At 32.8% G+C, this 18,779-nt stretch overlaps 1 protein-coding gene across 5 annotated transcripts in view; it reads left to right on the forward strand.

Moving 5' to 3' along the window:
* Positions 1–18,779, forward strand: part of DYNC1I2 (dynein cytoplasmic 1 intermediate chain 2) — a gene marked incomplete at its 5' end in the record, with an annotated part of 53,779 nt that overhangs the window by 16,486 nt on the left and 18,514 nt on the right. For 3 of the 5 annotated variants that reach the window (XM_079710373.1, XM_079710374.1, XM_079710375.1), the window contains 4 exons: positions 6,682–6,797; positions 17,762–17,857; positions 18,086–18,248; positions 18,366–18,465. In XM_079710373.1, coding sequence (XP_079566499.1) covers positions 6,682–6,797; positions 17,762–17,857; positions 18,086–18,248; positions 18,366–18,465 — 475 coding nt within the window. Of the gene's footprint in view, positions 1–4,486; positions 4,547–6,681; positions 6,798–17,761; positions 17,858–18,085; positions 18,249–18,365; positions 18,466–18,779 lie in introns of all 5 variants that reach the window. The other 2 variants (XM_079710376.1, XM_079710377.1) reach the window with 1 other exon arrangement.

Genomic DNA, 18,779 nt, shown 5'->3' on the forward strand with positions numbered 1-18,779 from the left:
TTATTTTATATTAAAAATAGAAGTGTTAGTTCATTAAAATTATTCTTCTGTTTAAGCAAATTTTGTATTCGTTATTATGTGAATGTTTTGGGTACAAATAGTGTAAAACCTCTCTACTGTATTATGCTTAATTTCCATTCAGGAATTGAAAATCTAAACAATTCAGTTAAACAGCCTAATTCTGTTCTATTAAGTCACTATTTCTAATTAAGGTAGAAAATAATAATGCGTAAAATATCAAGAATAAGGAATAACTGCTAAGGAAACATTGAGTGTTTACTGGCTTCAATAACAAATTTAAAGAATTTTTAAAAGGAGTGTTTACTGGCTTGAGGGCATTATGCTAAGTGAAGTAAATCAGAAAGGGAAAGACAGATACTGTGTGATCTCACTTACTTGTGAAATCTAAAAAGCAAAACAATATAAGCTCATAGATACAGAGAATAGATGGGTTCATTTTTATTTTCATTTCTAAACTTTTTGATGGTTGCCAGAGGTGGAGGGAGGGGGTGAGGGGTGGGTGACATGGGTGAAGGGGGTCAAAGGGTACAAACTTCCAGTTATAAAGTACATAAGTCACGGAGATGTCACGTACAGCATGGAGACCGGAGTTAACAGTACTGTATTGTATATTTGAAAGTCGCTGAGAGAGCAGGTCTTAAAAAGAAAGAAAAAATCACAAGAAAAAAATTTTGTAACTATGTATGACAGACGTTAACCAGACTTATTGTGGTGATCATTTCACCATATATAAAAATATTAAATCATGATGTTATATACCTGAAACTAATATAATGTTATACGTCAGTTATACCTCAATTGAAAAAAAAGTTTACTGCCAAGTTTTCCTGAACTTGGGTCTTCCTTATCAAACAATATTTCATGTTTGTTTTAGGATGCTGCACACATGTTGGGACTTGATTTTCAAAAGTTCAGTAAGATTTCAGCTTCTTGCCAAAGATCATACTGAGAAAAGTATTATTACTTACTTCTCTTTGTCACACACACAATAATACCAAGTCTTTGTTTAACAGCATCTTACATTTTGACTTCTTACGGCAGCTGAAACGAGATTAAACATAGCTAGTTTAGAATCTTTATTCAGAATCCTTATTTTGGTCTAGGAAGTTAAATGTCCTCCTCAGGAAAACTTCAAGACACCTTTTAATGAGAAATAAACTAGGAAGTTTTATCTTCATTGTGCCCAAGCACCTCTGATTGAAGTTACAAACAAGTAATGAGCATCTAAAAGACAAGGCAAGAAAAAAAGAAGCAAAGGGGCTAGCTAATCCATAAACTCAATACTTTAATCCGTTTCTGAATAATCAGGTTGTCATTAATAATTAGAAGGCACAAAAGGCTCACCAGTCTGAATTTGAGACGTGCTTTCCAAACCTCTTCTGTTTATAGAACTGAAATTGCAAATCTAAGCAATACTGTTGTTGGACATAAATGACATAACTCTATCATTTAAGAAAAGTCAAAACTTTCTGTTTAAGAATAATATTACCTCATAAAATAATATGTATTACAGATTAAAGAGTAAATTTATTTAGTCTAAATTCATTTTCAAAGGCTAAATTTGTTTCATACTTTCGTTCTTCTGTATTCTTATGCAAGTATGTTAGTATTCCTTTGCTAGTAAACAGATGGCATTTTCAAGAGAAGGGTTTTATCTTCCCCTTATACATTACCATAATAAAAACATTTCCCAAGGTAAAAAAAAAGTATTTTAAAAATTTCTTTATTTGATATTATATATTACTTTAATGCAGATACTCTACTGTGTTAATTCTGAACTCATTGTTCTTGATTTTGAAAAGGAGTAGAAAGATTATTTTAATGCAACATCAGCAAGTTTGCTTTAAAAAATACTGTGTAACATCTGTATGAATTAAAATATGTCCTCCTGAGTTTCATTGGAAAACCTAGAGATTATTAGAGAGACCCACTGGAATATTGTAAATTGGTATAGGAAGTAAATAACTGTTAAGAAAAATACTTATTGTGTTAGAATACGTATTAATTGAATTGCCAATTTAATGTTAAATGCTATAGGTTACCACAGAAAATAATGTTCGTGGTCCTTGCCTTTGGGAAACTTGCATTCTAGTGTTCATTAATTTACATCATTAATTTAAATGCTATTCACTGTATTGAAAAATCCTAAGACTAGTGTGCTAACTTGTGTTTATAGTGTAGATTTGTAATGATAAGATGTAAAACAAGAAAACAGGTATTTAAATATCTTTAGGGGTACTTGTTTTTATTAGAGAATGAGTAGAAAATTAGTTTCTTTTAAGTTTAACAGGAGAGGAAATAAATTCTCTTTTTAAATGAGGTGACTTGATATCTTTTTAGAGAGCACAGACTCATTTTTAATTGTTAATTTTCAAGAGGGCTGAGTATGTTCACTTCTTAATATATATGTATACACACACAGTAGAAAACTATGAATTCCATTAAATCATCTCCAGATTCCATAATAGATAATTAATATTGTTGATTAATTGGTGCTATTGGCAGTGAAACAATAGCATTTTAAAATACGTGGCTTTTAAAAAGGATGCTGGAGTCTGAGAACGAACAGAATGTACTTCCATTGGGCAGGCATGATGATAAAGAATAAACAGGAAAATGCATGAAGATGTGTGAGATGTATGAACCTATACACTTACATTAGCTGGCCAAGACAGTCTAAGATTACTACACTTAGGGAGTAGGAAAAAATATGTTAGACATTACCAAGTATGATATCAAAACATCTGAATCACTCTTTCTAAATGCCAAAAATTTCTGTTGGGCCTGGTGGTAATTTATGAATAAATATATGAGGCCATAAAAATGATATTTCTCTAACTTTGCAGATTGGGAAGTTGCATTTCATTAAGATTTTAGTTCACTTTCTCAGTCACTTCCGTTATCGCTAAAATTTAGATGACAGTTATTCAATTGAGTAATCCATGCCTCTTGTTCCTTTTTTCCATTCTTGATCAGTTTATCTCTTAGGCTTTTGATTATATGTCTCAGGATTATATTGAAATTTTACTTCATATGTCTGCAGATGCCTTTAATAAATATAATCCCATATGTTGTGCCATGTGTTTTCAGTACTGGTTCTATTTTGAGGTAGAGTTTTACTTGATTTTAGACTAAAATGACATCCTCAACAAGGAGCTCTATGTCATTGATAACAGCTAGAGCTCTTAGAGAATGTAAAGGCTATGTACAGAACATTCCTTGGAGAGCATCTCATAAAACCCCTTCTGGTTTAACAAAGCCTAAGTTTGTTTCTGTTCAATGCTTAGTATAAAGTAAATCTTCACTGTGACCTCTTCCTTCTTTGTGTACACACAATACCATTTAAATCCCAAGATCTTTCTTTATATTTTTAAAATGAAGGATTTCTCTAGTTCAGTTCATCTGATTGCTTTTACTGATAAATTATAGAGGCAAGTATAGAAATCACTTCTTGTATTTAAATATTATAGCAGTTTTAGTTGTATATTATCATTTGTTATATATGTGAGAAACAAATATATTTGACAAAGATGGTAGCACCGAATGTATTGTGCCTAACTTTTTAATAGGGACTATGAGCATCTTACAGTACTGTACATAATTATCTTATTATCGCTAACCTTACAAGAGTACCAATGTCATAAAGCAGCTTTTATTCTAGTAATAACTAAATTTTCCTTAAATCTTTTGGAAAAGATTCCATGTAAGTTGTTTACCCAATAGGCAAGGCTAAAACATAACCGAATATTTATTTAGGATTGATATTCCCCATAAGTTTAGTTAGTTTAGGTAAATCCTTTGAACATAAAATATTTTTCCTGGGGGAAAAAAATCTGCTTTTTCCTAGAGACAGAAATCTTTAGCTGTTTTCTAAAGCAGATGACATGTAAGCCCAAGGCAGTGCTTAACCCATAAATTACATAAGGGTCACATTTTGGAAACTTTAGCTATTTTGTATCCCAGTGGAATAGTCTTCGGTTTTCTTACCGAAAGGCTTATGTGTTGACTCATTTCCTTTACCAATATGACAATTTCCTGCACACATTTAATGCTTTGGGCAAGATTATAATATGTTAACTAACATGTTTTTACTAATGTTTTTTTCATTAGGAAACTTAAAATTTCAACTGTTTTTTTATAGCTTAGCTTGTTATCATCCAAAAATAATGTGTTATTTGGGATGTTGGATGTTTTGGCTGTTCTTAGCCATTACTATGCAATATTAGTTTCCCAAAATCTGAAAATACTGTCTTTTAACTATTCTAGGTTGTATGTTTGCATCTTTAACCATATTATGCTTATTGCATGCACTAGAGCATTGAGTGATACCTGGTGTTTTTTTGTACTAACCAGAACATGTGGGTTTTAACTGTGAACCGTACTTTAGCTATTCGTAGAATGTATTTGCTTGACTAACTTATGGCCTTTTTTGCTAATGCTTCATGGTTGTCCTACAACCGTTTAGGACGCTGCATTGGGATACAGATCCATCAGTTCTTCAGCTTCACTCAGATTCCGATTTGGGGTATTGAATAGATTTATTACCTTCCCTCTTTTATAATTAATTTGATTCTTTGTGAAATTGTCCTAATTTTATTTTGCTTAAATTTCTAATATTCAGGTAATAGTTTGAAGAGTGATATTTTATTGTGACACCTCATTTATCCTCTATCATTTGTGAAAGACATATTTTATGTATCTGATTTTAGAGGTACCCTAAGTCTACCCATTTAAATGTCCAAATTACTTTTATTATTTGTATATTTTTGATGTAAGTTTTTCTACAATGTATTACAAACTTCCCATACTTTTTCTAATAAATACGCTATATGTAATTGAACCTTTTCTAGGTTACTCAACATGAATATTAATTTATTTTCCTATATTAAAATTCCCTGATGATTTCTAAGGTTTTGAGAGGAACAGAGCTGTTGGTTTCTACACCATGGCTCCGATTGCTATTGATTTATTCATTAATTCACTTATTCATTCGTTTATTTATTCTAGTCTCCAATGCAAACTATAAATGTTTGCTGCTGCCATTGTGCCTGACTCAGATAGCTCTTTTCCCTTGATATTTTGCAGCTTCTAAAACATATGACCAACACCTTTAGGAATTATGTCTAAAGTTAAGAGTTAATAAGCCTTGAATTAGGCCATATAAGGAAAGTATATGAGCTTCTTGTACATTAGCTGGTAGGCCTCTTTCTTGGCTGCCCTGAGGCTTCCCCACCCCTCCAGTTGCTTGCTTGTTCTCAGTAAAAGTGGCTTTGGATAACTGAGGTATTACCTCCCTAAATCTATCCCTAAATCTTAGAATATTTTGTTTGTTTGTTCTAGTATTGTGATTTTTACCTATTAAACCCTATATGTACTCAAGTTAGTAACTTGTTCCTAATGTTGGCTTGACTGTTTTTTATCAGATATGTGAGTGACTTACTTTTCATATGGTTTACATCTTAAATATCAGAATATAAAGTTTCTTATTTCAGATTTTGTTCTTAGAATACTAGATTACTTCAAATGTACTTAAATTTTCCCATTTAATTCTTTGATTATGCTTTTTTTTTTTCTTTAAGGCTAGATATTCCCAAGGTAGATAACACATTAAAAATTTCTTATGGCCCACATTTGGGACCTTAGAGAAAATTAATTCTTTAAATGTACTAATTTTATTAAACTTTTTTGTACAGGATTTTGAAAAGGATGTTTATATAAGAAAAAAGTTGTTATATTACCAATGATATATATATATATATATGTGTGTGTATATATATATTTCAGATATCCTCCTTTATATTCTGGAAGTTCCACCACTGTTTTTGCTAGATATTCTTTTAAGACAATTCATCATTGAGAACTCTGGGAGTTTGGAAGCATGCTATATTTGGTTTAGAATTTAGACATCTACTATAATAGCCACAAGCCTCTTCTTCTGTTTGTCAGAAAAAAATGTATTCCCCCCTGTTTAAAACAGAAGTGACTTTAGTAATTTCATGATATTCAGAAGATATGTGGCTTTAGTTTAGGTCTAAAATGTTTGCACAATAGTTTGTCCATATGTGAATCAAGGACCATGTTGACCGTGCAGAGATTAGAGATTTAAAGCTTAAATATTTTATTTTAAAATCTAAATTGACTTTATGATTCTCAATTTCTGCAGAATATAAGTAGAAAAAACGGTTTGCAACAGAAACTTCTTTCTCACTCTTAAAGCTGAAGTCTTCTGATGGTGAAGGGAACTAAATGTGGTCTGAGTGAGATCCACATATTTGACTCTTGAAAAAATGTCTAGAATCATATCCCTGCTAAAAACAGTTCTCATAACCACCCTTATTCAGCAGTCTGCTCTGAAATTCCTTTCCTCTTACTCTGTTATTACCCACACATTTCTTCTAAGAAACTAAATTATTTGCCTTTTTAAAGTGAAAAATAAACACCTCGAATGATTTGGAAATATCTTTTGTTTTTGCTACCTTCTAATTCTTTTGTTAAAATAAAGCCAATTGTTCATTTAAAATTTCTTGAATAAAACAGGGAATTAAATTATACTGTTGGATATACAGTGTTTAATTATTACTTTTCTAAAATTACATTATTTGATGTAGTTAAAATGTATCATTTGTAATATTTAAAAACATTTGTGTTCACTTTATTTAGACGCGGACCTATTAAACTTGGAATGGCTAAAATTACGCAAGTTGACTTTCCTCCTCGTGAAATCGTCACATATACGAAGGAAACTCAGACTCCAGTTATGGCTCAACCCAAAGAAGGTGAGTATCTGTCCTTAATATGATTGTCATTAAGCCGCCATATTAAACAAGTGGATTCTTTCCTTTTTTTTTTTTTTTTCTTCCTTTTTTGTTTTTTGGCATATTTCCTTAGGGGAATATTATAAAAGTAATGCTTCGGATTTCTGCATTTATGTATTTGTTGTTTAGAGTTTTAAAACTTTTTCTTTTAAAAGTTAATAGAAATATAAGCTGTATGTATGTTTTTAATTTTGTTGACGTAAATGTAAGTATTTCCATTTTCATATTGTCATTGCTGTGTGCTGCTTTAGAAGCAGAAAAATTTAAGCATGTTCTATTTCTGTGTCATGAACATAATTCTTCCCAAAATGAGAGTATCAATATATCCCATAGTAAATGAAATCATGTAAATTATTCAATATTTTCTGTGGAGTATACTGTATTCTGATATACTGTCATTGTTAATCCATATTAATGAACAAATCTAGACCTAATTCATAAACTTCCTCTTTTATGATCTAAGGGCTCTACTGTGTTGATTATATAGCAGTTTTTAATCTCTGTGAAACAGAGGGAGTATACATAGACATTATATTGAATGTGGAGTCCTTTGATTCTTAAACGAGAAGGAGTTAACCATTTTTACAGTGGGGACTAATTTTTAAATTCTCATCAGATAGCTAATGATTTAAGCATAAAGTTAATATGATAGTTCTTGCTTTTCCAAGGGAAGCTAATAAATTTATGTTAGACATAAAAGTGGTTTACTTAATATCCTTAATACAGATACACAGTTTCTTATCTGAAACCTTTGGAGGTATATATATATATATATATAGGAATTCAGAATTTTTCACATTTCAGAAAATTTTTCACATTGCATAAAGTATATGTACCATATAAAAACACTCCAGCAGCATCTTGGGCATTAATATTTCAGCAGCAAAAGATATGAATATTCAAACTGAGTGAGATAATGATTAAAGATAGCTTTACCTCTGGTCATGTCAGGGTTTACCACCAAATGAGTTATGGATTTTAGAGTTGATGATATTTTGGAATTGTGGGCCTATAATAAATAATCCTTTTAGCAGTCTGTGCATAAAGAACATTTTTTTCTCCTTAGCCAGGAAGATTTTTTCCTGTTTAATCATAGAATATTAAACCTAAGCACTTTATCAAACGTTTAAATTAATCTATCTTTAAAATTTCAGTTAAATTATGACCTTTCTCCATTAAGGAGAAACTAAAGTAATATTCATTGCAGAAAGCCCAGAAAATACAAGGAAGCAAAAGGGGGAAAAATCCTTGAAATCCCTAGCTATTAGCACTGAAAATCTTCAAATTTTCATATTTATGTATACCTCAAAAGAAAATTAGGATTATAACTATTTACAGCCTTTTTTAACTTAATGGTAAATCATCACATGCATTTTTAACAACTCTCCTTTCCCTGCCCACTAAGGATGGACATGAAATAAATATTTTAAACTTTTCCTTTCACTTTCATCTTATTCCCGAAAGGAGTTGACATTATCGTACATACAATTAAACTTGAAAATTTTGAGGAAATCAGAATAACATTTTTTTTAAAAATTTTATTTATTTATTTTTGGCTGTGTTGGGTCTTCATTGCTGTGCGAGGGCTTTCTCTAGTTGCGGTGAGCGGGGGCCACTCTTCATCGCGGTGCGCAGGCCTCTCACTGTCGAGGCCTCTCTTGTCGCGGAGCACAGGCTCCAGACACGCAGGCTCAGTAGTTGTGGCTCATGGGCCCAGTTGCTCTGCAGCATGTGGGGTCTTCCCAGACCAGATCTCGAACCCGTGTCCTCTGCATTGGCAGGCAGATTCTCAGCCACTGCGCCACCAGGGAAGCCCCAGGATAACATTTTTATCCAAGAGTTTTTTTGTTTTACTTGACCATGTGAATGTTCATCTCTATGGATACATTTTTTTCATTCCTGCTGCTCTGTTGTTTGGTAAGATAGCTTTCACAGGTGCAAACTCCTCCTCTTACCAGAAAAAAAAAAAAAAACCCTGATGGTAAACTTGTTTGAGACATAAGCCACTTTAAAAAAAGAAGACAGGAAAGATAAAGTGTTGAACTACCAGTATGGAAAAAACTAATACTGTAGGATTCTATAATTTCCAGAAAATATTATTTTATTAACTAGTATATTCAAGTGTTATAGTGTCTGTCTTTTGGGAGCTACATTGTTAGCTATGTTAACTCAGAAAGTGAGTAAAATAGCCAAAATGAGGGTATAGTGACTCATTTAAAAAATAAATTAGGCTTTTTTTCCTTCTAATAATAATTTGGAGATTTAGCTTTACTTTGAGATGCTTTTTGGATTGTTTGAAATGTAAAGCATTCTGAAGCTATTTTGGGTAATGCCTATTATAATATACCTATAATTAGTTTAAGTGAAGACTTCCATTAAAAAATTTTTTTTTCTTTTTTTTAAAATAATTGTAGTAGTGTATCATAGAGAATTTAGAGAAGACAGAAAGGGTAGGAAGTGTCTGTTATACCACTATGTAATAGCCGTTTGTTTCTAGTCTGTTTTCCATGATATATTTTTTTCAAAAATTATATATGTATACATACACACACACAAACATACGTATATACACACATATGGTTTTATATCCTACTTGAAATTTGCATTTTTAATTGCTTATTTTTGACATGAATATAAATTTTAAAGTGTGAATATGTAACAATGTCTTTGAACTAATTTGGATGTATAGCTACATAGTATATGCCTGGCAGTTTTCAAAAAAATTTTTTTCCCATTTTTATTTTGCAAGTAATTGCAAAATATAAAAGATTGTGATTTGTAAAGTAAGCTGATGACCCGGAAGTTCAAGATAAACTATTTTTTTCACTTTGAAATTATTTAGGGCAAGGCTTTTAGCATTATCGTACTTCAGCTTCTTTGCCAAATTTTGCATGAGTATAGGGATTGTTTCTTCTTCATTGCTGTAATGCCTGGTCTGAATAGTGTATGGCATGTAGTGAGTACAAACTCAGTAAATATTTGGTGAAGGAATTAATTGCTTTTACCTACTCAGGAGAGTGATTTACTTACTTGGGATTTTTTTTTTTCATGCCTTTACTCTGGAAGTAACTGCTGGGAAAATAGGTTATTTTCAAGTGTTAATGCTACAACATAATTATTGATGAAATTGGTGAAAAGGCACTTAGTCTCAGTTCTTGGTTTTAATATGAACATATCATGTTCTAATCATTATTTGCTCTTAGATCCATATATGAAACATACATTCTCCTTTATAGCCTTCTTGAATTCCATGATGACATAGTATGTAGATATAAACATGTGCTGTTATTTTATGTTTTATGCATCCCTCTGAATGCTGTGAACAAAATTGGACCTTTTAGCATGTTTCAAATATATTATCTTAGCTACTTGTTGTAACGGTTCTTCAAACCTCACATTCAAATTGATGACTGAAAAATTTAACAGCAAAGAGTGTCTACTACATATCAGGTATAGTGTAAGGCACTTTACGTTATCTCTAATCCTCTTACCAAAACCTTGAGAGTTAAATATCAGTTCTGTTTACATATGAAGAAGCTGAAGCTGAAAGAGATAGCTTATCAGAGGTCACATAGCTAGTAGCTAAGATTCTAAACCAAGTCTGACTGATTCCAAGGTGTGCTTTCTCTCTCATGCTGCCACTGAAGCAGCACTTTCATGCTTTTATGATAGTCACCTATGGTAAGAAATTCAATTTATATTATAATCTAGTACAAACATAGATACAGATGTGTACAGCTGTCCCTTGAATTTCACAAGTTCACTTTACACCACATTGGGAGGTGGTGTCCACCAGAGCAGAGAGCTCCTTCCCTGGGAACTACACTCAGCATCTCGGCAGAAAGCTGCCATAGCTTTGAACTGTGTTTCTGAGCATCTGTGCTGTATTTATTTTGTGCATCCGTTAACGAGATGTGTCTAAGGTAATTACTTCTTCACTTTACACCACTTCAGCTTAAGAAAGAAAGGTTTCATAGGATTGCTCTACTTTCGAATAGTGGGGGAAACTTGTAACTGATAGAAAAGTTGTATGAAATAACACCTTTTCTGCTCTTGCTATATTTCATTTTTTTCAGTGTTGACCATAATACACTAAATTTATTGGCTTAGACCTGTAGTTTGAAAATTACTTCATTAAAAGATAGCATGGCTTAGTTAACTTATTTATTGATAAATTTGCATCAGGATAATATTTTATAGTGATTGGCTAAGAGTAATGAATAAACAGCTTTGATCTTTTATGGTGTTAAATAGAATTTTTCTTATCCTCACTAATAGAAGGTGAAAGTGGCAAGATGGGTGAACTGAGCCCAGTTTCTTAATGGGTATGTCTGTATTAGCACCACTATCTTTAAAATTTTCCTGTGTGGACTAGACTTAGATGTTAGTTTTATAAAGGTCCACGTTTATTCATTTGCAACCTAACAAGAATTCACGGATTCTGCAAGTTTATTGAGTATATGCTATATACTTGATTATTTTTTTGTTTTTTTTTAGTTTCAGGTTGAGGTTTGTAAGTGAAGGAGAATGTGAAATGTACCCCAATACCATGGAGCCATCCTTAGCCTTTGGAACTATTTATAAAAATGAAAGCATTTCCTCTCTATATCATTACAATTATTTTCATGTCAAGGGCTCTTACATTGTTTCTTTTCCTAATTTGTAGAGGTTCTAGAAAGAGGGAAAGAAAAAAAAACCTGAACTTAAGGTTTTATAATGAAAACACTTTGTGCATAACTGTACTTCTGCTTATCCATTGGTTTAATACAGTGCCTCTCAAACTTAGCCTGGTTGGCTCGCATTTAAGAATTATGTAACAAATTCCAAAACTCACCATGAGACAAAATTGCTGAAATCACAGTTTGAGTGTAACAGACAGTAAATTGAACTTGGGTAGGCAGTGTAATTAGTGCAGAAGTAACGTGAGTTACCAAATGAAGATAAAAATTGGTTTTAGGCTTAACTCTTTTTTTCATTTTTTAAAAATGGCTGAATCTGTTCTTTTAAAAAGCAATTTTTATTCTGCTTTTTTTCCTTTTCCCCCATTCCAGCCATTTTCTTGCTTTCAAGTTTACTCTGTAAGGTGGTAGTACCATTTCTGAACTGAGGTGCTTTGCTGTCTTAAAGCACCTACTGTGAATGAAATTGACAAGGAACATGTGACCTCAGTCAATTTTGTTCTCGGCAGGTAAAAGAACTTCTCATGGCAGGAGTGTGGTGCCCACAGATACACTCCTGGAAAAGTTACTTTCTTCTCTTTTAAAAGTTTTTAAGGGCTTCCCTGGTGGCGCAGTGGTTGAGAGTCCGCCTGCCGATGCAGGGGATGCGGGTTCGTGCCCCGGTTTGGGAGGATCCCACATGCCGCGGAGCGGCTAGGCCCGTGAGCCGTGGCCGCTGAGCCTGCGCGTCCGGAGCCTGTGCTCCTCAATGGGAGAGGCCACAACAGTGAGAGGCCCGCATACTGAAAAAAAAAAAAAAAGTTTTTAACTCTTTTGAAAATGGCGTTATTTTTTTCTTATTCACCTCGTCAGTATGGATTTTTTTGTTGTTGTAATTTTTAGACAAAGATTTTTAAAGAGGAAGAAATTCCAAAGTTTAATCAGCTTGTTTACACCTGAGGAAACTGAGACCCCAGGAAGTTCATTGATGACCCTATGGTCACAATATAAGAGAATATCAGACTACAACCAGAACCTGGTTTTTGATTTCCAGTGAAGTGCTATGTTTCTCATATCATTCCACTTTCTTATCTTTGTGGAGTTTTGTAATTATTTTTGGTGTTGATTTAGTAGTCAGATATTTTTCCTCAGGTACGTGTTGATCAGCATTTATAATGTGTAGAAAAATGTTATATGTAAAATAGCTCTTAATTTTTTATTGCATGATCTTAACATCTGGAATCCATACTTCCCAAGTAGACTAAATCTGTGGGCCTTCTGGTTTAATAGTACCCTTGTCTAAAATGGATTTTTAAAAAAAATCCTGGAATAAATAACACATGTAATAAATTAGTTTTAACCCTCAGAGAATCTGTGAGAATATAAAAATAATTGAAAATTGAAGCATTTATTCGTAACCTTGATTGAAAGACTTTAATCAGCATATCTGAAATTGTGGCCTCAGAAAAATGTAATATTTATGAGATCACAGATAACAGGATCTGTGTTAATGTTGCCAATACTGCCTAAATAAAATCTGAATTTTACATAAAAAGAGACAATGTAGAGAGACAAATTCTGTGTTAAAGTAAATGTTATGTATAATTAAAGCATTACTCCCTTTTTATTTATCTTCCAAATTAGCATTAGATCTATATTCAAAATATTTCCCAATTAAAATTTTCCCTTGTTGAAGATCTAAATTATTAAGGAAATCCAAGTGACCTTGCATCTGATTCTGGGTGTTTAAAAAAATAAAAGGAATGAATTCCATTGATACATTCATGAAGTTTTGTCCTAATATAAGATTTTCTTAATATTGATTTTAAAGAGTAAAGTATAAGAAGATGAAATTATGGACAAATGGATCGAAATGAAGTGATTCAAAAGGATGTTGATCCAGAAAAGAAAGGATTATTTTGAAAATATTAAAGGAAAATCATTCATATCTAACATGTACTTTTCAACTTATGATTGAAGCATTTCCCTCTAATCTCATTTTGTTTATGAAGTTATTTATAAGTTGAATTTTTGTAAATTATGTTTTTATATGCAACACATTTCCTGATTTTTGGAACTCAGTGGCAACTTCCTTTGTATCATGAGAAATCAGACTACTTTGTAAATTAGAAATTCTTCATAAGATATTAAACTATCTTAAAATACAGTACACCAGTATGATGAAACTAGTTAATAAATTTATAGACAACAAATGTATTTCCTAAACAACATTAATGCCCTGATGATGAGATTTATTTTTGACCTCATACTGAGCATTAATTGTGATAAGTGATAGAATAAAGAGTATCAGTGTTTAGTGAGGATTTTCTAGGATCTTTCATATTACCTGTTAAATATGTTGTAATATTTTAAAATAATTCAAAGCGTGCTTTGTGGCTTATTCTTAGATATCTCTTAAACATCACGTGACATACAGATGAGAAAACTTGCTCTGAAGACTCCTTCCTTCAGCTTAACAAAAGCCACCCATTTCACAGATGATTTAACTTTGATTAACGTACTCCACTGTAACAGATTATTTCAACAACTGGAATTTCATTCTTTGGTGTTATTCCTAGGTGCAGCTTAATTTACAAAACTGCTTTTCTTTCCATCTCACCAAAATACATCACAATTTTGATGTTAACTCAGTAAAAATTCAGTGGTTCATTAAAGCTAGTCTTAGCATTCATTGACAAGAGATTTGTCATTTTAAAAGTAACTGCTACTTTTATGCATTCTTTACTGCTCAGTTTATAACCTTAGATTCCCTGTCAGAGAAAGCATGGAGTTAACCACTTAGCATATTGCGATGAATATTCATCAATAAATTGATGTGACATGGCAGTCCCATTTTTCAGTCTTCCTGCTCTGTTGCAGTCTTTTTTAGTTTTAAATATATTATAGATAATCATGTAATAGGGACTAGCCTAGAAAATCTTTAGAATTGTAATACTATATTTTTGGTCATGTTAATAGTTTTTTAGTAGCTAATTGTATTAGTTTTTAATAAAAGAAGTGTATTTGTTTCAGAGGAACAGTCTCTAATCTGATGTTACTGATGTTAGGCATTTTTTGCCAAATATTTGGTATATATAGATAATCAGCTTTATAACAAAAATACTGTTTTGTACTTTTAAAGAACAGATCATTTTTGTAATGTTCCTGGAATTTTTATTTAGCTTAGTCATTTTTATGAAGCTTGGGTTTAAGTGTCTATCATAATTTTTAAATAAATTTTTAATTCATCTAGAAAGAGAGCTATGTACATTCATTCTAAAATAAAATCCTGAAAACAAGTATTTAAATAGATTATACTCATCATTCAGACACAACTAAAGTAATCTATATGGGCAAGTTAGCATGGCAAATGCCATAAAGTAGGCAGATACAGATGACTGTTTACCATACTTCATCTACATTTTAAATTTTAAAAGGAAAAGAGTGTCTATAAGCACGATCTTTTCTGTTAAGTATATAGATTATGAGGTCACTTAGCACTGAAGTACCGACCATATGCATTATGACAGGAATTTGACACCTGTCATTGGAAATGGTACTTAGAAACCGTATAATGCAACAAAGTTGAGCGAGGGAAATATGATGTGGATAGGAGGCTGTAATTTATAATTCACAGTGCTTAAGAATGACTTGTCCAGGGTAACTCAGATTCCCTATCTTTGATTTCAGGATTTACATACAGTGAACCCTACTAGTCGACAAAATTGATTAAGATAACTGACAGTATTAGCAGAAAATGGAAAAATACATATTTTCAGACTTAATTTTTTTATAGATAATTTATAAATTTATTTATTTACTTATTTTGGCTGCGTTGGGTCTTCGTTGCTGCGTGTGGGCTTCCTCTGGTTGCAGTGAGTGGGGCTACTTTTCGTTGCGGTGCATGGGCTTCTCATTGCGGTGGCTTCTCTTGCTGCGGAGTATGGGCTCTAGGCCCACGGGCTCAGTAGTTGTGGTGCACGGGCTTAGTTGCTCCAGGGCATGTGGGATCTTCCTGGACCAGGGCTCGAACCCGTGTCTCCTGCCTTGGCAGGTGGATTCTTAACCACTGCACCATCAGGGAAGTCCCCAGACTTAATTTTTAATTGAAGTAAATATCCTGTTATTCTAAAAGTCAACTTAAGTACAATTAAATTATTTTATTACATTACACTGGCAGGTGACTTTATGGTAGAATTTCATTGTAATGTTGGAGCAGTACAGTATAGAATTGTTACCAGTTACACTGTTTTCAGATTAATAATCTGTTGTATATGAGAATTCATCTAAAAAGGAGTACTGTCTTTCTGTGTGATTATTTTGCCCCAAAAAAAGCTTTCATTTTTTTAAGTAGCACAAAAGCTGTAATTGGCATGCTTTGTAAGGAAGTGTCAGTGTGCAAGAGAGTGGCGATCACTAAGAATTCTTTTACGTGTTCTTTCCCCTTTGCACCACCGCCTCCTCAGCGGGGTCACTGAGATCACTAGCTTTTCTTGAAATGGCCATTTTCACTGGCAGGTGCATTATACCCTGTATTTTCAGATTGTTTTTCCATTCTGAATGTTTGGCAGGTTGATTGCTCTGGCTGCATTGACGGAGAAAGGGCTGACAAATGCGGTTGGGCTGGCTGAAAAGACAGTGATTACTGTTTTCCTTTGTGGCTGATTGAGGCCCTTGAAAGGAAAAATTTTAACCTTCACCATTTGGTTCAAAAGTATGAGCATATATTGAAATCATTCGTGCCATTTATCCTAGTTCTGTAAACTTGTCAGAACGTAAAAATCGCTCAATTTCAAGTAATGTAGGATTGGCACACGTCATTATCATTTTGATTAAGTTGGAGGTTGTATCATTGTGTGCAGTATACAGTGTCATTTAAAGCTTTCTTTCCTACAGGTACAGTTACATTTTTATTGCTTATACTATAGAGTTAGAAAGATTTTCATAGCTCTCCACACCTAACACTATGTGTGTGGTTTGGCAGCTGGTGTGGCCTACAAGCTGCATTTTGTTTGCAGGGTAAAGGCTTATCTGTAGGCCTCCTGGAGTGTGGGTAATTGCACAGGCTCGCCATTGGGGAGAGACAGGATTGGAAGCAGTCAAGCGGAAGAATGTTATGCCATCCCATTGCCACCTTGTAGCAGAAAGACACAATCCCAGCAGTGCCATCTGGTTGTTGCTATCTAGTCAGCTGGCCTGGCTGCTGGGACCATGACTTGGCAGCTGGTTCCCATCCTTGACCATTCTTTTGTGTATGTTGTATGTATGTGTGTTTTAGATAATTTTGAACATAGGTCGGGGAAATGACTATAACTAACAAGTAAAATCCCCTTACTGAATGGACTCATTACTTGAGATGCACTTTGCCGCAGACGCCTGCTGCCATTCCCTCATAGACAAATGACACATCTGTTTAGGCAATAAAAATAAGCATTTGCTTAATAAAAATCCATCTCAGTATGTAGTGAAAGAGAAGGTAGGCAGAGTTGTATGTTCTAGAACATTTTAAAATAAGTAATTTAAAGTTATTTCCTGGTTTGGGGGTATAAGGGGAGATTTAATAATTTTTAAAAGTCTTATAAACATTGTATATTATCTCAATATGTATTTTTATTCAAGTTAAGAAAACATTATGTTAAGTGCTTATTGCCACATCATGTAACGGTAGATAATGAGACTTGCATTTAAGATGACAGAATAGAAAATGTGGCCTCATAGCTATTATCTTTAAAATCTGCCTCTCAAATAGCAACCTGAGAGTTAATGTAAGCCGTCTTTATGCCATATGAAGACCCATTAGGCACTGATGGTTTCAGATCACAAGTAAGCAGCCAGCTCTGTAGGCTATTTTAGACATTTGATTTTCTTCATTTTACAGCATTAATGTGTCAGCATGCTACATAAAACTATGTAGGAGTTGCATGTTGTTCCGTCTGGAATGATAAATGCTTGCAAGCTTTTAGAGATTTCCATGAGGGACTCATCCTAGTTGCTTATATATCTTATTTCAGTTTATGTTGCTACAGAATTTGATATGACTATTGCTGAGTTACCACATAGGTATGTATAAAAACCAAGAAGTTCCACTTAATTCGTTTTTTAAAAATTGTATTGATAAAATTTATATTATTTGTACTTGTTCTGTCTTATCAGTAGTTCACTTTTGCTTTTATCTAAAGAGTTGTGATACTTTCTGAAATAATTACCTCAAGAGTTATCAGTTATTTTCATGAAAATAATTTTTGTGTTATTGTTCTGTTTTTTCAGATGAAGAGGAAGAAGATGACGTAGTGACTCCTAAACCACCTATTGAACCTGAGGAAGAGAAAACTTTAAAGAAAGATGAAGAAAGTGATAGTAAAGGTATCTTAAAGAATTCAACTTTAAAAAAAAAGAATTAAAAAAATTTTGTTGATTCCTGTTAAGACTGCTTTTATTATTTATATATTAAAGTAGAATAAAATGCTCTAAATCAAAGAGGTGAATCTGCTTGGAAAAAAATGAGTGGCATTCATTGACGCAAATTGTGATAGTGAGGTGACATGATCTGAGTGGCATAAATCCGACTTCAGAAAAACGTTTGCCTCACAGCCCCCCCGCACGAGCTGACTGAAGAAGAAAAGCAGCAAATCTTGCACTCTGAGGAATTTTTAAGTTTCTTCGACCATTCTACAAGAATTGTAGAAAGAGCTCTTTCTGAGCAGATTAACATCTTCTTTGACTACAGTGGAAGAGATTTGGAAGACAAAGAAGGGTAATGTTTAATTGCTAAAATTATGGGTTCAGCAATGTTAAATTACTTTAAGATTAAGAGTGGGAAGTTATAACACAGTTGTTGGTTGTTTTTTTTTTTTTTCGTCTTTTTCTGTAGAGAGATTCAAGCAGGTGCTAAACTGTCATTAAATCGACAATTTTTTGATGAACGTTGGTCAAAGCATCGGGTTGTTAGTTGTTTGGATTGGTCATCTCAGGTAAATTATAACATAACTGGTTGCTATTAACTCATTTTTGAATTCCAGTAAGCAGGTAGTTTTAATTGTGGAAACTTTGTGTAATTAAGTCAATGTATATTATTGAAAATTACAATGGATGATGGTTCTAAGGTTATGGTTGTCTTATGTACTTAGGAAGAAAGGATTGGAAACACTATATTTAAAAATCAAGAGTTTATTTATGCCACAGCCCAGTTTTACTAATTTTAATTGCTCACCAAATTCTTTGGATAGAATTGCAAAACATATTTTAATAAAATATTTTAACATTAAAACATTTAAAATAACTAAAC

This window comes from Hyperoodon ampullatus, assembly GCF_949752795.1.
Source record: "Hyperoodon ampullatus genome assembly, chromosome: 8".
In the NCBI taxonomy this organism is placed as follows: Eukaryota; Metazoa; Chordata; class Mammalia; order Artiodactyla; family Ziphiidae; genus Hyperoodon; species Hyperoodon ampullatus.